Source organism: Garra rufa, chromosome 21 (assembly GCF_049309525.1).
Source record: "Garra rufa chromosome 21, GarRuf1.0, whole genome shotgun sequence".
In the NCBI taxonomy this organism is placed as follows: domain Eukaryota; kingdom Metazoa; phylum Chordata; class Actinopteri; order Cypriniformes; family Cyprinidae; genus Garra; species Garra rufa.
In genome coordinates this window covers 30097006-30120716 of record NC_133381.1, presented here as the reverse complement: position 1 = coordinate 30120716, position 23711 = coordinate 30097006, and the positions used below count along the sequence as shown (strand labels likewise).

The window sequence follows — 23711 nt, the reverse complement described above, 5'->3', positions numbered from 1 at the left end:
GAACTATCCCTTTAACCATCTGTTTGACGACCAATAGCAATTATGGGTGTCCTGGAAACCAATTTGAACATAATGTCTTTTTTCTTATTTGTTAGAATCACTTTGGGATAAACAATAAAAACAATGACAGGCAATCAGAATCCAACAACAGATGACATAACTGCATCACATAATCGTGCATTAGTGTTGATGTTATGTAGTTTTCCTTCTTGTTGTGAAGAGTCTTTTACTCTGTGCGCTCTTTCTTTTCACATATTTTCAGTAACTCAGATTAATATCTGCGTATTAAGCTTCTATGATTATGTCCTGCTAATGGTCTAAACCAGGGGTTGGCAACCTTCTGGGCATGAAGTGCCATTTTTAAGCTTTCTGATTAAACACTGTGCAAATAAGCCGCCCGTAGGATATTTATACAATACATAATCATTTTTTAAATGTTCAGATGAAAGATGCCATCTGAAGCTATAGCTTATAAATGCAGACGTTTAAACGGACAGACTAATGGATGAAACTGCTATGATTATGACTATGTCTTTTAAAGCATACATTTTATATAAATAGGCCTACATAATATTCACATGTGTAGTTCATAGGTATATTATAGCCCTACAGTTACAGCATGAAATACTATTTAAACCTACTGTGAGGAAAAATATTTGATCCCCTGCTGATTTTGTAAATCTATTTAAACAGTGAGAGACAGAATAACAACAAAAATATACAGCAAACACATTTCAAAAAAGTTATAAATTGATTTGCATTTTAATAAGTGAAATAAGTATTTGATCCCCTATCAGTCAGCAAGATTTCTGGCTCGAAATCGTCTTTTATACAGGTCATGAGCTGAGAATAGGAGCACTCTCTTAAAGGGAGTGCCCCTAATATCAGTTTTTTACCTGTATAAAAGACACCTGTCCACAGAAGCAATCAATCAGATTCCAAACTCTCCACCATGACCAAGACCAAAGAGCTGTCCAAGGATGTCAGGGACAAGATTGTAGACCTGCACAAGGCTGGAATTGGCTACAAGACCATCGCCAAGCAGCTTGGTGAGAAGGTGAAAACAGTTGTTGCAATTATTGGCAAACGGAAGAAACACAAAATAATTGTCAATCTTCCTTGGTCTGGGGCTCCATGCAAGATCTCTCTTTGTGGAGTTTTAATGATCATGAGAACGGTGCGGAATCAGCCCAGAGCTACACAGGAGGATCTTGTCAATAATCTTAAGGCAGCTGAGTCCATAGTCACCAAGAAAACAATTGGTAACACACTACGCCATGAAGGACTGAAATCCTGCAGTGCCCACAAGTTCCCCCTGCTCAAGAAAGCACATGTACAGGCCTGTCTGAAGTTTGCCAACAAACATCTGAATGATTGAGAGGAGAACTGGGTGAAAGTGTTGTGGTCAGATGAGACCACAATCATGCTCTTTGGCATTAACTCAACTCGCCAAAAGTTTTAACTGAAAATGGGTTTTGGATATCTGGGTATGACCCAAAACACACAGCCAAGGCAACAAAGGAGTGGCTCAAGAAGAAGCACATTAAGGTCCTGGAGTGGCCTAGCCAGTCTCCAGACCTTAATCCAATAGAAAATCTGTGGAGGGAGCTGAAGGTTTAAGTTGTCAAACATCAGCCTCGAAACCTTAATGACTTGGAGAGGATCTGCAAAGAGGAGTGGGTCAAAATCCCTCCTGAGTTGTGTGCAAACCTGGTGGCCAACTACAAGAAACATCTGACCTCTGTGATTGCCATCAAAGGTTTTGCGAAGTCATGTTTTACCAAGGGGTCAAATATTTATTTCACTCATTGAAAGGCAAATCAATTTATAACTTTTTTTGAAATGCATTTTTCTGTTTTTTTTTTTTTTGTTTTTTGTTTGTTTTTTGGTTTTATTTTGTCTCTCACCATCTCAACCATCAAAATTATAGACTGGTCATTTCTTTGTCAGTGGGCAAACGTACAAAATCAGTAAAGAAAGTGCATGTTGCACTTTCTCCAATTCATACATAACAGGAGTCTTTGGATATCTAAAGACTAAACTCTGTAAGACAATAGCCCTCCAGGAGCAGAACACGAAGGGAACAGAACCGATTGGTCTAATTAATGATTTCATCAATAGTTTCAAAGCCATTCTTTTTTTTTTTTTACAACTGCAGCTTTAAAGGGATGGTTCGGAGTAGAATTGACTTCATTGCTATGCACGCCGAAGCCCATGTAAATACCCCATCCAAAGTTTTTTTTACCTTAGTCAAACATTTATGGAGATATTAGAGTTTTTCGAATTGATTGTTACAGGAGTGAATGGTACATGTGATGTCTCTCGTAAATTGCACCACTAAACGTGCAAGTAATCTTACCAAACTTGTACAGAAGTGTAAATAGGTTATGTACTCACAAAACGCTGCATCGGAACATTTGTAAGTCCACCATGAGTGTTTTAAAAACACGTTTTAGCCGATCCCTATTAGACTCAAAAACTACAAATGGCGACACGTCGACGTCACTTCCCTGGTTTGAAAAAAACACGTAAAAGTCGTCCTACAAGTTGACATGCACACAGATGTAGTAGGAGGACTTTTACGTGCTTTTTTCAAACCAGGGAAGTGACGTCGACTTGTAGTTTTTGAGACTAGTAGTTCTCAGGTAAAACGTGTTTTTAAAACACTCATGGTGGACTTACAAATGTTCCGATGCAGCGTTTTGTGAGTACATAACCTATTTACACTACTGTACAAGTTTGGTAAGATTACTTGCACGTTAAGTGGTGCAATTTACGAGATACATCACATGTACCATTCACTCCTGTAACAAGCAATTCGGAAAACTCTAATATCTCCATAAATGTTTGACTAAGGTAAAAAAAACTTCGGATGGGGTATTTAGATGGGCTTCGGAGTGCATAGCAATGAAGTCAATTCTACTCCGAACCATCCCTTTAATAAGCAACCTTTGAGGTATGTTAACTGGCCCATTCGCTGGTCGTTCATATATCTCAGTCAGATATCCTAACCCCTGTCTGATACCAAGGATGCCACTATTTCTTACTCACACACACTTAGTGTTGCAGTGTGTGAAGGCCTCAGGTGCCAGACTCAATCTTTTTGTGTATGTGTGTGGGTGTATGAACGAGACAATATTGCACCAAAGATAATATTAGTAACAAACCTGTATGTGGCCCTTAAACAACAAATCTCAGAGATGATGACAAAGTACTGACAAACAAGGCCAGAAACTGTCTACGTGCCAGCTGTTGGGTGTCAGGGAAGACGAACAGCTCCATCTAACCATATCTAACCACTACCGATGTGAACTTTCTATAGCTCACGCTCCAGCCTCTGTGGCTCTTGGTGTACTGCAGCGGGATGTATCAACTTTCAATCTCAGCCAAGTGCACCATCAAATATTCATGCCCGTGCTGCGTAGAGATGCCAAATACACATTTTACTGAGGATTATTTGTTGTGTGTTCTCTAGAATGTATTACAAGCTTTTGATCACCAAACCGCTGGAGAGAAAGCAGCAGTCTTGGAAAATGACTAAGCAGCAGCACGTCTACAAACTCTGTGAAAGCACATTATGAACTAAAATAAGGTTGTTTAAAGCCTGTCATGATGTAGTCACACCTGCAGGCTAAATTAAAGGTTGTGGCACAATTCCTAACAGCTGTTTTCACTGAAGCAATCATTTGTGAACGTCTACTCACATGTGCCTCTTTCCTCACATTGTATTAATGAGGTAAATATTCTTATGATTCATATTTGTCACTGATGTGGAATCCAGAATTGGAGACGGCACTGCCGTGCTGTTTAGACCATTAGTAAGATGCTTAATCGTGGTAGTAAATGCATTTACTAATTTATAACACTGAGCAATTTTTTGTCTTTTAGTGCATTATAGTTGATGGATGTATGACGTTTTATAGACTGGTATTACAGTTTGATCTAATTTTCTTCTGAAGTTCATCAGCGTCAGTACATGGAATAGAGATTGTGATCAAACAGTCTATACTAAACTGTACTAATGCATTCTAGTCTAATTATTCTAACTTAACTTGGACCCTGGACCACGAAACCTTAAACAAGAATACAAAAATACATTGTATGGGTCAAAATAATAAAAAAATCGATTTTTCTTATCCCAAAAATCATTAGGCTTAATTTCTGATTAGTAAAATGCACTGCTAAGAACTTAATTTGGACATTTTTTGTATCTCAGCCAAATATTGCCCTATCCTAACAAACCATACATCAGTGGAAAGCTTATTTATTCAGGTATAAACCTCAATTTTATTAAAAAAACTGACACTTATGACGGGTTTTGTTGTCCAGGGTCACATATTGTTTTAGAATAACTGTTTATATGTTATATACACTTTATGGAGATCGCAGAAATGCATATTTTTGCCTTGGTTTTTCCAACCAACATTAAAAATTTCAGAAAAGAAGAAGAATGGTGCATTTCCACCACCTAAATAATGTGTTGTTTTTTTGCATTTGGTAAAAGATCAGCAAGATGAATGTAATTTTTGGGGGGATTTCGGCACTTTATTTCATGTTCGGCCATTATACAGAATTCTTTTCTATTTAACATACTATTATTATAATATCTGGGGCCCTATGATTTCTGTGACGGACAGCATCACGGAATCCAATTAATGTGAATTGTCATGGAATTTGCTGAATTGTGGATGAATAAATCAAAACTAGGTCAGTATATTAAGCCACAAATACTATTTAAATATAAATCTTGCATGTTCTGTGTGTTTCTGTGTAAACTGAATTGCGTGGTTTCGTTTTACTACACACATTCTGAAGTGCGCATGATGCTTGCGGTGTTTTCAGCCTCTGGCGCCTCAATATATGAGTACATAAAGACATAAACAGCATCTCTACAACTCTATTAAAAAACTATTATCATATCATATACAAACAGAAACTTAAAGGTCTTCACAGCAACCCGTCAAAATAAAAGTTTGGTTTAATTTGAAGACACTGTGACAGCAATGTATTACTTAATGTAATGATAGAACTACTCCTAATAATAAAATTATTAACAAAATTAGCTGTTAAATTGTGTATATTTCTTGACTTCGATTTATTAGACATGCTTTTTTTTCAATTTATTAGACATGCTTTTTGATATGTATATATATATATATATATTTATTTATATTTTATATTTTATATTTAATTTAACCATTAAAACAGCCTAGGAAAATTCAAATGAATCCAAAAAAAAAAAAAAAACAGAATCCATAAAAAAATAAAAAAAATAAACTGCATTTCATAGGGCCCTATATTATATAACAGATCAATTAAGACTCATTTGGGTTTAGAAAGACATGACGGTGAATAAAAATGACATACATTTTGGGGTGAACTTATCCTTTAGGAACTGATCCACTAGACAACACAACTTTCAGTCATGTTTCATACAACTGAAATGATCATCTACAAGTGAGATGTTTTAGTAAGCACTCGATTAAATGAAAAGTGCATCTCTGTGTTTGCAACCTTCATGCTATCTGCGCTGTTTACAAAGAATAAAAGCTTTTTAATATACTATTTACTGCATTATAGCTGTTACATTCTATTGAAGCAATGTAAAAAAAATAGCTTTAATGTACTTGGTTTAATGAAATAGTATATTAGGCCTAATATGAACATAAAAAAAATAATATTTGTTGATAAAGTAGAAACCTACAGTAAGAGGGGGAAAAAACATCAAATGTAACTGGAACATGACAACAAAACACAGAAAGTAGACTGAGAAATTCACCACACGTTACTATCTATAAGAGTCAAAAGTTTTCACCCCTCTGATGCAACTGGAAATGCAAAAACCAATTCCAGCAAGGTGCCACTAATATTTCTCCTTAAATGAGAATAATAAGGACTAGGAGCCGAAAGAGACATCAGCTAAAAGCAGGTGTTCGTTCTGATGATTTATTCATGATCCAATTATGAGCTTCAACCAACATTCTGTCACAAGTGCAGTGACATTTCGACTACTATTAATTGCTTTATACAGTCAGTTTGGTAATCATGCATCGCTGAATATCATTCAAAGATGCTCCATTTATATGTAAAGCAGATGGAAAATCAGACTGGTGACTGGAAAACTGGTGCCATAACTGTGTCTTATCCTTATTAGTCAGATGGACACTGGCTATTGATGAAAACGGCAAATGTCAGGGATTTGTCACGCAGTGGGAGAACCATTGATTTACAGATTACTTCTTTCCGAAAGCGCAACAAGTCTCGCAAATGCCACAAAGGCTTAAAATCTTATTTTGGCTTGTCTGAGAACAAAAAAAATCAAGTTTGCTATTTTAAAAGTAATCAATACTATCATAGTTGTTTCCCAATGTGTGCAGATTGGTTTCCACCTTTTCCTTATCCGCTTTTTTATTACTTCATATTTTAAAATCTGAAATGGGATAGCTGTCCTGTTGTTGTCGTGGCACAAAAATTGATCTGATAAAAGATCAGATTTGCACCGAAGACTGCTGTGTCACACCTGGTTAGTACATGGAATAATGCTGCAAAACCTCATTAGCTGTCTAGCTTAACCAGCAAGTACCTGCTGTTTCATTAGCAGAAGGGACATCTTGTTCAGACAGCTTTAGCATCTTAGTTTTGCTGCTGTGAGCAGCATGGTTTGTCCTGTTAGATTAGCAGATATTGTAGCTAAGGATGCAGGTGGGCGGTACAAGGCAAAGAAGACCTTATTGTATTTACTAAGAAAAGTCAGTGATAGCATACATTAGCCCACTCTGAGCAAAGCACAAACTTCACTGTTTATCACAGTAGCAAACCCTAACATTCCTCCCTAAATGAATCCTTTCGAAATGGCAGCATGACAGAACATTAAGCAGGAACATTTTCCCCCTGCTCATATTGCTCAAAAACACATAAAATGACACTCAACTGTCTACTTTTATTCATTCCCTTTAGGCTCATGCAAAGCATGCTGGGTAACTGATAAAACCTCTTGATAACACAGTGTTACAATATGCTATTATTCATCCATGAATTCTTTATGGTTGCCAGTTGCAGGTGAAATGAACAAAACGTCAATTGCAAAAATAAATAAATAAATAAAATACTATTTTTAGAAACATTAAAATATGTTGTGCACAATTTTCACAACAATTATTACCCAAAATTGAAATACATTTGGATGGTTAATTATTCATATTATTTAGATATTTTAATTAATGACCCTGGACCAGAAAACCAGTCATAAGGATGCATTTTTGGAAACTGTTTATATGTATGGTTTATTTATATGGTTTGTTAGAATAGGACAATATTTGGCTGAGATACTACTATTTGAAAATCTGAAATCTGAGGGTGCAAACAAATCAAAATATTGAGAAAATCACCTTTAATGTTGTCCAAATGAAGTTCTTAGCAATGCAGATGTGACCCTGGACCACATATTTGCAACAATAGCCAACAATACATTGTATGGGTCAAAATGATCAAATTTTCTTTTATATCAAATAATTAAGTAAATATCATGTTCTATTAAGATATTTTGCACATGTCCTACCATAAATATTTCAAAGGGTAATTTTTGATTAGTAATATGCATTGCTAAGAACTTCATTCGGACAACTTTAAGGGCAATTTTCTCATTATTTTTTATTTATTTATATTTATTTTTTGCACCCTCAGATTACAGATTTTCAAGTAGTTGTATCTCAGCCAAATACAGTCATATTCTAACAAACCATACATTTAAGGAAAGCTTATTTATTCAGTTATAAATCTCAAATTTTAAAACATTGACCCTTATAACTGGTTTTGTGTCTGAGGGTCACATATTACTAATCAAATATTACGTTTTGATATATTTACGGTAGGAAATTTACAAAATGTCTTCATGGAACATGATCTTAACTTAATATCTTCATGATTTTTGGCATAAAATAAAAATCGATAATTTGCACTCACACAATGTATTTTTTTTTTTTGGCTATTGCTACAATTAAACCCGTGCTACTTACAGTATAAGACTGGTTTTGTGGTCCAGGGTCTATGAGTGTTTTTTGTTATTATTATTAATAATTTATTTATTTATAGCGGTATAGGTTGTGTCTATGATGTCTAAATCTAATACATTTCTATGGGTTAAATATTAGTTGAGTCCAGTCATTTAAATGGCAAATCACTTTGAAAGATAATAATATTTAAATAATGTAATAATTATTATATAATATTATATAAGACCACATTATACAATTACAATCTAATATAAAATATTACAACTTATTTTTATTTTTATTATTTTGCATTATGATCATTTAAATGGGGGAATGTTACTTAACTGTTATGAAGCCTTTTTATATATATATATATATATATATTTTATTATATATCTTTGTTTCTTTTTTTTCTTTTTTATTTGACCTGCAGGTCTATGTGTTGTGTCACCCTCTACCAGTTAAATTGCTTGATTGTCAAAGGGATGATTAAACTCTACATTTCTAATTGTGAAAGTTATTATGATTATCTGCATGCGCATCATCACAGCATCTTGGCAACAGCTTGGCGAAATCTATCCGCCCCCATCCTCCGATTTGTAACGCGCAGCTTTGACTTGATCCTCATTCAACATATTATCCAGACATTAAACTCCCAGCTGTCAGCATGTGAGAACTAATACAGCCATTATCAGCAGTAGCAGCAGCAGCGGCAGCAGAGAAACCATAACTTTAAAAAGATAATATTAGGATCTCACAATGAACGCACAACGTGCGCACTCCCCTGGCACAATAAAACAGCGGGGCTCCTGGAGATGTTGTACATGAGACGGTAAACAAACAAGCCAAAGCAACCCTCCCTTATGCCATCAGTAGCCTATGCCCATAGTATTCCCAGACACCTCGAGCAGCTCAATAATTTAACTATCACCCCTCCTCTGTGTTTAGCACCCAAGCATAGCCTAGGTCTCTGCAGCAATAGCGTTTTAAACCCAATGTCTACAACTGTTACCTCAAAACGCCCACTTTTAAAAGCCGTTGAAGTTCAGAATGATTCATTGAGTCGTTTGTTGAATCCTTTCCTGTATGATACAATTGAGAGGAGTTCGTCAGAAGCGAGGTGAATATAACAATAGTGCGGCTTACCTTTCAAACACCTCCTGTGGTTTATGTCCGGTTAGATGCTTCTGTCTGTCTGCATCAGCACCAGCGCACACGGGGAGCGCCCTTCCGCTTAGGGACCGTGTGTAAAGTGACACACCAACAACAAACACGAAAACGAAAAAGTTTGTCTGTGTGTTTCTGTGTATGACAGATATGAGCTTGTTGGAACGACTCATGTCTTAAAATGCTAATTAAGTCTGTCAGTATGTATCAAACGCTGCAAACAAAAAAATCAAGAAAACATATTTGATAAAAGAAGTCTTGCAATACCATCTGCTGGTGAATGTTGTAAGTGCGTGTCATTCTTCCATATTAACGTGTTAACGTGCACATTGTGTGGAAAACAGTATTATTCAGCGGCATGCTTATTAAAAATGGATATAAACTCACGTAGTATTACAAAATAATAAATAAACACATAAGCTAAACATATCCATATTAGCTAGGCTAGGTTTGTCTATAGTGATGCTGGATGCTGTATCCACACCAACAGGCGGTGCTAAACCACTGAGACACATCGCGAACAGATGCCCTCAGTATTACGAAATTATTACTGATTTGCTTTTTTTTTCTGAATGAATTATGTGCTTTATCTCCTTGCACCTTGAGTGAGGGATGCGCTCCTGTGCAGATACAGCAGCGGCTCTTCTGGTCTAGCCGGCGTCAGGTAATAACCCAGCAATATCCTCATCAAGCTTCTGTTTCAAACAGATATGAGCTTCAGGCTTTACAGCTCCTTAATATATTCATCACGAACCCTGTATGTAATCTATTAGCTTGTATTAGAATTCACGTTTTGGTATAAAACCGTTGGGATTTATTTCAGGGTTTATTTAGTTAACGCATCTTCTCAATCCATTGTCTAGAAACATAATGCATTTGCCGTCATTGTTACTATATTAAAACATGCTATGTATACTTAAATCTGTTCTGTGAAACAAAGCGTGACATTCTGAACGATTGAGGGTTGCATGCGTTCGTTTCTTTTTGATATTTATTTGGCATACAAGCTGATGTATGTTTATATAAAAATACTTTATCTAGTCGGAGTTTAACGTGCAGAGACGTTTTAGAAACATTAATTTATTCCTGGAAATAAAAGTGTAAACACTAGCTTCCAAAATTGCTAATTTTTGTTTAGTCCTACTTAGCAACATAGGCTCAACCAATAGCGTGAGCTATAATGGGGGTGGAACTATCTGTTTTGCCGACTAATGGAGGACGGGGAAGTATTTGAGAAACATGATTGAAATACATATTATTTCTGCAATTTAGTTTGGTTTAGCTAATGGAACACAAACTATAAGCAAGATATGTTAAAGATCACTTGATCTGGAAAGCATCTGCTGTGTCCAATCATCTGACAGACGTTCAGTTTTACGTACAATCTAAACCATGAGCATCTTAAAGACATCTAATAGACGTCTATGTGACACCTCATAGAACAGTCATTCTTGAGAAGTAGGACAAAACGGTGAATAATTGAAAAAATAAAACATTGTACTACAGGAAACTACATTTATGTATCTTATATGTACTAAGCTACATAGCTATGCTTTGATACAACCTCCTAACTTTTCTTTTTTTTTAAAAGTGCTTTTTAACTTGGACTGTGTAATATAATTTATTTAGTTATTAACAGCATTCTATAGGTATTTTAACAGAATTTTAGAGGTTATTCTAACATTTCAAAACACATTAGTAGACAGATTACACTTTCACATGTGATCAACAATTCCATGATAAATATAAAATATCATAATGAAATATCATCAAAATATTCATCTGATGGATGTGACACATCTGACGGTGGTGACCAAAACCTGATTTTGTAGTCAAATACATTAAATCAATTAAATACTGTATTAAAACAACCACAACAAACAGTGAGTATGTTATTGTTTATAAAGCTTTTATTCAAAAGTCACATTTAAGTATTTTGATATATCATTGGAACATTAAATCTTATGGTGGTGACATCTGACGGTGTTGACAAATTGGATAGAGGCTAATATAACCTGCTTCAGGAGAAAAAAATGATCTAAATATTTAAAATAATTTCCTCAGAAATTGGAAGATGGTGTTGACATATCATGGTTGTGACACAGGAAATATTAACATTATAATTTAAAATATTCTAAAACTATAAAACTTAGCAGAGCCTGTGTGACGTTGATGTACTCTGCAGAAGAGGACTGTGGCAAGGGGGTCATTTAGAGTGACAGCTGCCCATGATATTCCCTGATTTTATTACATTTTATTTAATGTCTGACGGTGTTGACAAAAAGTGAGGACAAAACTTTGTAACATTTTTAAACACACATGTCGCTGAAAAACAACCTGGCTTTGATAGAAGACATTATTAAGTGTTGCTTTTGATAAAACAAGGTCTTTTTCATCATTAAAAAAACTTCTATAACTATTTCATAGCATATGAATGAATAAACCCTTCTCTGTTTATTCGGTTGTGGATGTAGTGAGAAGATAATAAGCATCATAGATTTCAAATAATAATGATAAAATTAAACTGAAGGGGATAAATACATTGGGTGTTAAATACATGCTACTATTAATCCCCATAAAATTAAAATTGATTGATTTATTTTTAAAACTAATAGCACTTATGTTTTGTCCCATGTCTCAAGAATGACTGTGGAAACGTCCTATAGGCCTATTGCAGATGAGCAAACACAAAAAAGTCTTGCGGATTTAAATGCAGACATCAAATAGATGTCTCTGTGATGTACGTGTACTATCAGGGCTGTATAATTCTTTATTAACACAGTGAAAAGTATGCATCTACAGTGGTGTGAAAAAGTGTTGGCCCCCTTCCTGGTTTTTTTTTTTGCATGTTTGTCACACTTTAATGTTTCAGATCATCAAAATTTTTTAAATATTAATCAAAGATAACACAAGTAAACACAACATGTAGTTTTTAAATGAAGGGTTTTTTTTTATGAAGGAAAACATGGCCCTATGTGGCCCTGTGTGAAAAAGTGCTCATAACTCCACCTTAAGAAAGAGACTGGGCAAAAACAGCCTGCATTGTATAGTTCCAAGATGAAAACTGCTGCTGAGCAAAAAGAACATAAAGGCACGTCTCTGTTTTGCCAGAACATATCTTGATGATCCCCAAGACTTTTGGGAAAATACTCTGTGGACTGTGGACATAAAAGTAACACAGCATTTCAGAAAAAGAACATCATACCAACAGTAAAATATGGTGGTGGTAGTGTGATGGTCTGGGGCTGTTTTGCTGCTTTTGGACCTGGAAGACTTGCTGTGATAAATGGAACCATGAATTCTGCTGTCTACCAAAAAATCCTGAAGGACAATATCTGGCCATCTGTTCGTGACCTCAAGCTGAAGCGAAATTGGGTTCTGCAGCAGGACAATGATCCAAAACACACCAGCAAATCCACCTCTGAATGGCTGAAGAAAAACAGAATTAAGTGGCCTAGACAAAGTCCTGACCTGATTCCTACGGAGATGCTGTGGCATGACCTTAAAAAGGCGGTTCATGCTCGAAAACCCTCCAATGTGCGCAAATTACAACAATTTTGCCTAGATTAGTGGGCCAAAATTCCTGCACAGAGCTGTAATAGGCTCACTGCAAGTTATCGCAAACGCTTGATTGCAGTTGTTGCTGCTAAGGGTGGCCCAACCAGTTATTAAGTTTAGGGGGCAAACACTTTTTCACACAGGGCCATGTGGGTTTGGATTTTGTTTTCCCTTCATAATAAAAAACTTCATTCAAAAACTGCATGTTTTGTTTACTTGTGTTATCTTTGATTAATATTTAAATTAGTTTGATGATCTGAAACATTAAAGTGTGACAAACATGCAAAAAAATTAAAAATCGCGAAGGGGGCCAACACTTTTTCACACCACTGTATTTTTTAGTAAAACACTTCTTGACAGAAGTCAACTAAATAAATTTTCTGAATCATTAAGACATTCTTTTGTGAATCGAACACAGGCATGTTCTTCAGGATGGTAAAACTCCGACTACTCAACACGATTGCGCCCGCATACTTCTACACCGCGACCGTGGTCACATTCGCCCTCCACTTTCTCCTCTTCACACCCACTGTTTTCCGAAGTCCAGATGTGGCACTAAATCCCACCATGCTGGTCCACATTTCCGTCTTTCTCTTCTTCATGGGGAACGCGCTGGGTAATTACACTATGACTATATGGTACCCATCTGAGAGTGCCAATGAGACAGTGATTCCAGTCTGTTCGCCCGACTGCCCAGATCAAATTGACGCCCACTACCTTCTGAATGGACGCCACTTCTGTAAAGTGTGTAAGAAAGTGATTCTAAAACGGGACCACCATTGCTTTTTCACAGGAAACTGCATTGGAAATAGGAACATGCGCTACTTTATTATGTTCAGCATCTATACGTCCTGTTGTTGTCTGTATTCATTAATAATCGGAGTGGCGTATCTCACATTGGAATACTCCATTTCCTTTGAGAACCCACTGACGTTCCTCACTCTTCTGCCGCTGTCGACGGGTTACTTCTTCCTTGGTAAGTTTAATTCAGTCTTTCCTGAAGCTATCCTGCTTCGAATATCCTTGATAATAAATGTCTTTTTCTCTCCTCAGGTTTGATTTCAGGTCTCCAGTTCTTTCTGGTTATAATGCTTTATGTCTGGCTTGGTATCGGACTAGTGAGTGTCGGTTTCTGCTGTCAGCAGCTTCTACTAGTAGCCCGAGGGCAGACCTGGTGTGAGCTGCAAAAAGGCCAGTTGTCAGAGTGTCGCGGGGATTGGCGTGCCAACCTGACTGATGTTTTCGGATCCCGTTGGGCTCTCGGCCTTGTCCTTCCAGTTCAGACTGTTGAGACTGTACCTGGGAACTGGCAGGTCTACCACGATCACAAACATGACTGAAAAGCCAAGAACTTGCCATATCAGTGTGTTTATCCTCATTTGACCTGTGTCGACCAGTTATTAAATGTGATAAGGGCTTTAGTTCACTTGAGTTGTATAAGCCCATGCAACTGATCTACCTTTTTAGTGGATTTCTGTCATCGCTGCGCAAATTAGGAGAGCATTATGTCACAAAGATGTGGTGTAACAGCCATATCTATGTCCATTAGCACTGTGCTGAAACTCAATTTCAGCCCTAGTTTAGGGCAGCAGTGATTAGAAGCAGTAACATCAGAGAAGGAGGCCAAGATTAAAGGATGGATCTGTATTTACAAAACAATGCACACTAGGTAACCAGCACACTGTTATACAAGTGGCCTGTTAAGATGTGGGTGACATTTACACTACCGTTAAAAAGTTTGGGGTCAGTAAGACTTGTAATGGTTTTTAAAGTAGTCTCTTCTGCTTTGCATTTATTTAATCAAAATTACAGAAAAAAAAAACCGGTAATATTGCGAAATGCTATTTCAATATAAGTTTTTATTTTAATATTCTTTAAAATATGATTTATTCTTGTGATGCAAAGCTACATTTTCATTAGTTATTACTCCAGTCTTAAAGTGTCACATGATCCTTCATAAATAATTCTAATATGCTGATTTATTATTAGAATTATTTATGTCGGCTATTTTATTTTTTAAACCTATGATCAGAACCTTTTTCAGGATTCTTTGATTAATAAAAAGTTAAAAAGAACAACTTTTTTTCAAAATATAAATCTTGTCTTACAATCATTTTTTATAAATTTTTTACACATCCTTAAAGTATTAATTTCTTAAAAAAAAAAGAAAGAATTAAAATTTACTGACCCCAAACTTTTGAATAGTAATGTGTTTTGTTAAATAATGCTATTCTTTTTAACTCTTTATTCATCAGACAAATATTGAAAAAAGTATCACCGATTCCAAAAAAATCTTAAAGGAACACTCCTCTTTTTTTGGAAATAGGCTCATTCTCCAACTCCCCCCGAGTTAATAAGTTGAGTTTTACCGTTTTGAAATCCATTCAGCCGTTCTCCTGTTCTGGCGATATCACTTTTAGCATAGCTTAGCATAGATCATTGAATCCTATTAGACCAATAGCATCACGTTCAAAAATGACCAACGAGTTTCCATATTTGTCCTATTTAAAACTTGACTCTTCTGTAGTTATATCGTGTACTAATACCGGCGGAATTACATCATAATAATATTTCACAATAATCTTTTTCTGCATTTTTGATCAAATAAACGCAGGCTTGATGAGTATAAGAAACTTTAAAAATCTTACTGATATCAAATTTTGAACGGCAATTGAATTGGCCACAAGCCATAAATACCAATGCATAAATGGTATAAATGAAAAAACAAACTATAAATGCCTAAGAGTAATTGGCTGAAAACTTTTGGCCCCGTTATTTATTTATTTATTTATAAGAAATTACTACTTTTATTCAGCAAGAATGCATTAAACTGATCAGTGACAGTAAAGACATTCAGAATGCAACAAAAGATTTACTTTAAATAACTGCTGTTTATTTGAACTTTATAGTCATCGTCGAAATGGTTTACACTGAAATATTAAGTAGCACAACTATTTTCAACATTGATAATATGAAAAGTTATTTTAAATTGTGATATTCTTAAAATATTACTGTTTTAACAATATTTTGATGCTTAGTAAGCATGAGAGTCTTTGAATGGCAGTGTATGTCTGGTCCGTGTATCATCTGATCATTCAGTTATTCCACTTAATCTGGCAAACGAAAAATAGGCAAAACAGGTTGATATTTCATTTTTGGGTTTTTCTGAATGAGCCAAAACATGACAGCTGATTTCTTTTTTCCGTTTTTCAGCTCGAAACCAAAAATACAATAAAAGGGAAAACCAAAACTAAATAATACGGCTAAATTACGTTTTTCTTTATTTTCAGTTTTTGCTGTGTTTTACCGCTGTGCGCATGCGCAATGAATAGCGGCGTAAAAGCCTGTCATCATTTGTGGTACACTATAATGTAAAGATATGTAGAAGATACACGTCATGCCAGCCGCACTTTTTTGCGCGTCTAATCGTGAAGTTGAATCAAATGATTCGAGATCCGATTGGAGCGCTTCGAAACAGTGGATCACGCAGTGTTTACTGATTCGGAGTTTCCAAAAAGCTCATTTGATACTTTGCTCACCTTCTCTATAAAATGTATTCGTTGTTTTAAATTAATCATTACTATTAATAGGCCTAACCTAGGATGTTTTTATTAAATTGTGAGGACATAATACAGCTTCCGTCGTATTAAAAACATTTCATGACCTGACACCCATTATTTTTTTCTTACCTAAAAAGACGGGTATATAATGCGCGTTGTCAACAAATTACACTAACCAGTCTCTCCAGGATTTCACGTTTTTTTTTGGGGGGGGGGGGGGGGGGGGTTTTGCGATTTTTTATTTATTTATTTATTTATTTATTAATAATTAGGATATCACATTATCATCCCCCCGGCAAATCGCACCCATAAATCGCCCCCATCCCCCCGGCAAATCGCACCTATATATACAATATTTATTTATTGCTATTTTCCATCAAGTCAAAAAAGAGTATGATTTTAATGTTTCTGAATAAATTATATTTTGTACATACATTTTGACCGCTCCCAGCACGATTAGACGCGCAAAAAAAAGTGCGGCTGGCATGACGTGTATTTTCTACATATCTTTACATTGTGTACCACAAATGATGACAGGCTTTTACGCCGCTATTCATTGCGCATGCGCAAAGCTAAAAATAAAGAAAAACGTAATTTAGCCGTATTATTTCCTTTTGGTTTTCCTGTTTATTGGATTTTGGTTTCGAGCTGAAAAACGGAAAAAACAAATCAGCTGTCATGTTTTGGCTCATACAGAAAAACCCAAAAATGAAACATCAACCTGTTTTGCCTATTTTTCGTTTGCCAGATTAAGTGGAATAACTGAATGATCAGATGATACACGGACCATGTCTTCACATATTTTGGATTTCTATTTAAACATTGAATTTGACTACATTTCAATGCCACTTTCATTTAGGATTCAAAGTTCTGAAATTTCAATTTATTCTGTTTACTACCTCAATTCAAATTCATTAGTTTCTGTTAATGAACCAGAATTTATTTTTCAATTCATTCCGAAATAGCACATATGTACCAGATACCATTTTCATTTTTCTAAAAATGTGTAATATTTCATATTTTAAAAAGTGAGTTATTATAACCAATTCAAATTAGTAGTTATAAAAACATTTATAAAACATTAATTTATAATTGCTTGCTTCAGTGTGGAAGACCTTGACTGGTCTGCATAAAGCCAAGTCCTAATCCCAGTTGAACACCTCTGGTGTGACTTTAAATGCAACCTTGAGGCAAAAACTCATCACCAAACACCAATGACTTACATACACTATATGGACAAAAGTATTGGGACACCACCTTCTTTAGAACAGAAAAAGGCACTTCCAAAACTGTGGCAACAAATATGGAAGCATATTTCATGTATATAAAAATTCTATTTCCATCTCTGTTGCATCCGTTTTGGAAGTGTCTAAAATGCTTGCTCCCCAATAAGTTTTAATAAGACCAGTCAAGTTCTACCACACACTGACTAAATCAATCATTTATTCACAGAGGCATTGTCATGTTAAAATAGAAAAGGGTTGTGTCCAAACTGTTGCTATAAAATTAGAAGCACACAATTCCCTAGAATATCATTACATGCTAAAACATTAAGATTATTCCTCATGGAAATTACTTAAGTAGTTAAGCCTGTTCATTACTTTTGGCAACATAGAGTATATTTTGGTTTCATCAATAAGGTGTGCAGTTTAGTGCTATATTAAAATGTATTTGTACATTTTCCTTTGTTGACAGATTACCTAAAAAGGTTGATTTACAACATGATCAAGAAGTAAATGTTTTTTTTTTCTGTACTCCATGTGCAACATGGTCAAAGTAATTAGTAATAACTAATTAACTGTTCTGTAACTGAAACCCTCTTATAAAACAGCAATCCACTATTAGGTTTCATGTCAGCGTTTCAATTATTATAAGTGCACACTTATGATTGCTCTGCTCTCAGTTCTGTTTGATGTTTTGAAACATGGCCCAGAGCATCCTACGGCTGCAATTAAATTGAGCATCATATCTTACCAAAACATCCCAACTCTTCACGTCCATCTTGACTGGATCAGTTTTCTTATGCTTGGTTAGTTGTCCAGAAGCTGGAGTTTGTTTCCATTGCCAATTACTCGATCTCAGCTAAGATGATATTTTCATATAATCAGTTTCTACTAAAACTAACTTTTTAGTTGTTGTATTGTAGTGAATTAGTATTTGATGCATGAGAAATATGGCATGCAGTGATAATGATCATTTTTTGTGATTGATTTGTAAATAATTAAGTTACCATCAAATATATTTATATAAAATCACTTCAACCAAAACAAGTTTAAGAGCTTTTCTTGGAGATCAGCATCGATCTTAAAACACATTGAAAGAAAATACTGTTCATACTTAAAATAACTAATAACCAGGACATGAAATATATTTAAAACGCCTTTATTTTCGAAGGCACATAAAAAGTCAAATTACACCTACAGATACAAAACTGCACTTTAGTACAATGTGTATACTAAACAAGACTATTGCATAGATTTCTAAAGCAAAAATGTGTCATTTAGTACCGGGTTTTGAAAAATCAACACAATGAGTTTGTAATTTTGGAAAGCAAATACAAATGCATTCCAGATGACAACAGAAACAAAAAAGAACATCTGTACAGCAAAGTACACTTGCACAGTGTACATGCTATCACTCCATCATGGCTTATTAGTACCTGCTTTCCCAAACCCAATAAACAGTCTGTATGCATGCAGTATATCAGACTGCTATGTAAAAAATCCAACCTGTACATTTGCCAATTTGCTCATTCACATCCAAACCAAACAACAATCACAATCTTTGTTAAGAATGTAAACAACTCACTTAATAACATGACACAAGGCATTATAAATAACAACCACATTTGAAGTGCTACTTCAAATACACTCTGACCAGCACAAACAGTTATTAGTACGCTTACTCTTAACGCCCATTGGTCTCTCTTGTAGATAACAACAAGAACATTTACTTGGAGATGCATTTGAGAACATATACACATACAAACAATGTTTATTACAAACACATTTTTACAAATTGTCAAATGCTCATTATTCTGAATTTCACATTTTCAGCTGAATAAAAAAAAAAGTGCACTTAAATATAAGTACTCAAATCTTTGTCACTTGTCAAAGGAATTTATTAGATTCACCGATTGGAAAATAACCATTTTTCATTTTGATTTATACCGAGCAGAAACTATTTTGACGTTCTAGTTCCGGTTTGCGTAGTTGAGATACAAGAACGGTTAATAGCATTCTAATAAATTCTGAAACACTGTATGACTTTATTTAGAAAAAGATGCAATTGTAACCTAAACGCTGTCTTTATATACCTTTGAAAAATCCACAGGAATAAAGATGATTAATGTTTGAGAGATAACACTTAAGAGTGACAACTAGATCTCTAGACCCTATTGAAGACTCAGATCTTTGATGTTTTCAATAGATATTTTGATACATTTGCTAAGCAACTGCCTAACTTCATAAGGTCTGACCAAAGGTGGCTATTCCACAAAACCACAGAATACAACAGCTGAAATAAAGTCTGAACCTGCTACTACACCATACAACCCACATCTGTGACATCCTGCTCCGAACCCCTTACAGAGTCCACCAGTGAGTCCACTGGCGTCTCCTCACGGTTTCCAGAGTTCTGGAGGATAACTTGCAACTTCATCCAGACTTTAGGATCTCCACTATATATGGCCTCCAAGAAGAGGTCAGTCTGAGCCTGCAGACTTTGAAGTTGGGCCTGGGAGCGTTTATTTTGTCGAATTAGTTCCTTTGTGCGCAGTGTGATGCCCAGCAGGCCTGACCGATTCAAGATATTGTAAGTATTGCAGAAGCGTTTGCGTTTGCTGGAGCTTGGAGAAAGGGCCTCTGGGATACTCTCCACATCACTGCTCTGGTTGACTGAAGTAGTGGGACTCTTTTGAGGGAAGGAAGCGAGGAAGGAGTCAGTGCAAAGTGAGAATGGTAAAGTGGTGGTGTGGGGCTCCTGAAGGTCAGAAAGTCTGGATGAGGAGTTTTCCACCCCTATGTCTTCAACAGAGTGAGCAATGTCTCCCAAAGAAGCGATATTGGGGTAATCTTTGAATGTCTCTGGTACTTCGTGTTTCAAAGAGGAACTGTGGAAAGGTTTCTCATCGTAACGCCGTCGTTGATGTCTTCCACCATGACTGTGGTTTGATCTCTTATGGATAGCACTGGGACTTTCGTCGAGTGTTGACCCTTGTGCAATATGTGGGGTGGTTTTTGCAAAGGTGTTTTGCATGGGAACATGCTTTCTTGAATGTTTCTGCTTGTCAAAGCTTTGGCCGGTACAGTCACCAGCTGCCATGACTGGCTGCAGGAAAAGCAGCGGGGACTGAGGAACCACATCTAGTGAAGCGTTTAAGCTCCAGGGTTTTAACGCAGGGGTCACGGAGTTGGGCTGAAAGAAGAATTATCAATAAGCAATTTTGTAAAACAGACATCAACTTTTTAGTTTTCATCCACAATAACGGGAGGGGTCAATGACGTGTTGCAAATAAAAAAATTAAAAAAAAATAATTTAAAAAAAACGGATTAAAATGCAACTCATACAATGACTTTTTTTGTATGAGTAGCATGTTTTCAATTTCTGAATTCAAACTTGTTGATTGAAATGTATTATTTTAGGGGGAGACAAAGTCAAAAATGTCAGGGTGGTGCAACTGTCCTAAAATCATAATGAATGAAAAAGCCTCGATTAGAGATTGAAGAATGAAATTCTGGAAAAACAAAAGTTTTCTTAGTTTTCTAAAAAAAAAAAAAAAAAAAAAAAATTAATTCCAACACCCTGGACCACAAAACCAGTCAAAAGGGTCAATTTTTTTTTTTATTAAGTTTTATACATCATCTGACAGCTGAGTAAATAAGCTTTCCATTGATGTACAGTTAGGATAGGACACTATTTGGCCGAGATGAATTCTGATGAAATCAACTATTTGAAAATCTGGAATCTGAGGATGCAAAAAAATCTAAATACTGAGAAAATCGCCTTTAAAGTTGCCCAAATGAATTTCTTAGCAATGCATATTACTACTGAAAAATTAAGTTTATATTTATGGTTGGAAGTTTACAAAATATCTTCATGATTTTTTTTTTTTTTTTTGCATAGAAGAAAAATCGATAATTTTGACCCATACAATGTATTTTTGGCTATTGCTACAAATATACCTGCGCTACTTATGACTGGTTTTGTGGTCCAGGGTCACAAATATTTATTATTTTTAACATGACATTTTTCTTGTTAAAATTGGTCTTGAAGAAAAAAAAAAAAAAAAATTATATATATAGAAATATATATATATATATATATATATAAAATCCTATAAAAGTATATTTCTTATACTGTATGACAAGATTTTCTTCATTGCGTCCCTTTTGTCATTGACCCAGCTGCAATATTTATAAAGACAATATTTATAGTAATCGCCAAACATGCAGTATGTTGTTAGCACGGATAAGAAGCAGCAGCAGGCATGAAATGCGCAAGCGCAATGATATCACATCTTGTGTGTATGGAAAACAGCTGTACACACAAGAGGCAATAAGAGCATAAGCAAAGCCTGTCTCCTATTACGTACCATAAAAACATTTAACTATCCACACTAATAAATTAAATCGTTTCAGTGCAGAACCATGTTGCGAAATATCTCATGTTGTATTAACATCTCAGCTTTAACCAACCTCAAATGCCTTTTTATGTTATTACTATTTCTAATATAGATTTTATGTATAATATTAGAATATCGCATTTTTCTTTACTACATTTTATTCAGCTTATTGTTAGTTAATATTTTGTAAGCTGAAGATGCTGAGCAGCAAGCCCTGAAAAGTATTAAATCCGAGAATCACAAAGCAAATGGCTGTAATGAGCTGTAACTACAGACATATTTAGTAAATATAGCTTTGAGACCAAAACAATACCGTAACAAACAGATATGAGTCATGAGCTAAAGCTTTTCCAGAAAAGCAACTAAGGAGACAAGAAGACTTGCAGAATTTTAGAAATGTGTCATACCTGTTTGAGGACGAGGTTGTTCATAACGATCATGGGAGAGACGCCTGGATGCGAGCCAGGAATGAAAGGCACCTGAGGGGCTGTCGGCATGCTTTGTGTTGCAGTTCTGGTTGGTCCCAGGTCTTCAAAGTCTGTCTGGTCCAAAGCACTAAAATATCCTGAGCTGGCATCTACAGTGAGAAAATATTGTAATGTTGTAAGGGTCGAACCCAGTAATTATGTGCAGTTATACACCTACAATATAACGACGTAATTATGAACAGTATTGTACAAATATAATCAGTAATGGGGGGATTAGTTATAATTACACCACAGCATTTGAGAAAGACAAATATGGCACCAAAAACAAAGGCTTTCTCACGTACCTGAGAAATTAACAATACAAAGCAGAACAAAGCAAAAAAAATATATATAAACGACAAACCTGAGTCTCTGTCGACCTCATTAGAGGCTTTCCGTTTGTTGCCCATGTTGGATCTTCTCTGGTGGTCCGATTTGTTTGATTTCAGTCCATCTGTACAGCCCTGATCCAGGCTATGACTGAGAGCAAGACAAAGTCATGGATTAATAAAAGTAAAGTCAAAAACCTGAAAGATGATAGTCTAGTGTAACATGAGCACATTTATGACTCAAGCCAATGAAATGCAGCTCCTAACAGTTAAACTCACCAAAAAGACCAAATATACGGTTCATCAACTTTATAATGAGTTAGCAAATTATGAAATAAACAAAGTTTCTCGTAGCAAATAAACAGCCCATGAATGACTCATAAGCCAAGACTGAAAGAGTGTCATGAAAACAAGTAAACAAGTCCACGAGTTTAAGCACTGGCTTTGACGAACCGCCATACAGAACAAAAAAACATCTTAATAATTAAAAAAACAGCTTGACAACCACATTAGCCCCTTGTTTTAGATTCAACATTAAATACGTACAGTTGGAACGGAGTCTGAATGTCGCGAACCCGCTAGTTGCTGCTGCACCTGACACACGATGCCAAACACGAGACTCTCCCATAAACTCACACCACAGCACAAAACGCACGTTTTTCTATACTTACCGAGTCGAATTCTCCTCAAACTCCTTCTCTCCTTAAGGCTTGTGTATGAAACAACGCTTGACGAGTACAAACTAGGCTTATATTTCTGTTGTTGTGGGAACTGGATTACCCGGAGAGCAACGTGAGTTTACAAACAGCCCCGCCTTCAAGGCTGGCTTAAATTGTTGTTACCAGGGGAACCGTCTAATCGTCACTTGCTTAACGATGCAAAATCCGCCTTGTATTTGCATATCGCCTTCTGATTGGTCCACAGATGAACCCTTGCGACTGTAAACGTGACTCTAAAGTGTGGTGTGAAATCTGCACTGCAGAGTCAAGAGCGAATCTTGCACGCGCTGCAGCGTC

General features: G+C 35.7%; 3 protein-coding genes across 3 annotated transcripts in view; 1 reads left to right on the top strand and 2 right to left on the bottom strand.

Moving 5' to 3' along the window:
* LOC141295828 (calcium permeable stress-gated cation channel 1) overlaps window positions 1–9255 on the bottom strand; it is an 80495-nt gene extending 71240 nt beyond the window's left edge. Inside the window, exon 1 of the mRNA XM_073827103.1 lies at window positions 9138–9255. The gene's annotated coding sequence lies outside the window, so the exon portion shown is untranslated. The remainder of the gene's footprint in view (window positions 1–9137) is intronic.
* A 429-nt stretch (window positions 9256–9684) lies between these two features.
* On the top strand, window positions 9685–16453 carry zdhhc22 (zDHHC palmitoyltransferase 22). Its single transcript, XM_073827425.1, has 3 exons — window positions 9685–9822; window positions 13135–13692; window positions 13770–16453. The coding sequence occupies exons 2-3, from the start codon at window positions 13137–13139 to the stop codon at window positions 14054–14056; spliced, it is 843 nt and encodes a 280-aa protein (XP_073683526.1). The 5' UTR covers window positions 9685–9822; window positions 13135–13136; the 3' UTR covers window positions 14057–16453.
* A 2189-nt stretch (window positions 16454–18642) lies between these two features.
* cipca (CLOCK-interacting pacemaker a) lies at window positions 18643–23505 on the bottom strand. The gene is made up of 4 exons (XM_073827207.1): window positions 23367–23505; window positions 22731–22846; window positions 22307–22476; window positions 18643–20692 (listed from the first exon to the last, which is right to left on the bottom strand). The coding sequence occupies exons 2-4, from the start codon at window positions 22774–22776 to the stop codon at window positions 19817–19819; spliced, it is 1092 nt and encodes a 363-aa protein (XP_073683308.1). The 5' UTR covers window positions 22777–22846; window positions 23367–23505; the 3' UTR covers window positions 18643–19816.
* Window positions 23506–23711: the final 206 nt, after the last annotated feature.

Excerpts from the sequence above, each read along its gene's own strand:
- zdhhc22 (XM_073827425.1), top strand. The coding sequence starts at position 13,137 with ATGTTCTTCAGGATGGTAAAACTCCGACTACTCAACACGATTGCGCCC. Across the intron at positions 13,693-13,769 it reads GACGGGTTACTTCTTCCTTG|GTTTGATTTCAGGTCTCCAG; the intron begins GTAAGTTTAATT and ends TTCTCTCCTCAG.
- cipca (XM_073827207.1), bottom strand. The coding sequence starts at position 22,776 with ATGGGCAACAAACGGAAAGCCTCTAATGAGGTCGACAGAGACTCAG. Across the intron at positions 22,477-22,730 it reads TGAGGTCGACAGAGACTCAG|ATGCCAGCTCAGGATATTTT; the intron begins GTTTGTCGTTTA and ends TTCTCACTGTAG. Across the intron at positions 20,693-22,306 it reads ACAACCTCGTCCTCAAACAG|CCCAACTCCGTGACCCCTGC; the intron begins GTATGACACATT and ends TTCTTCTTTCAG.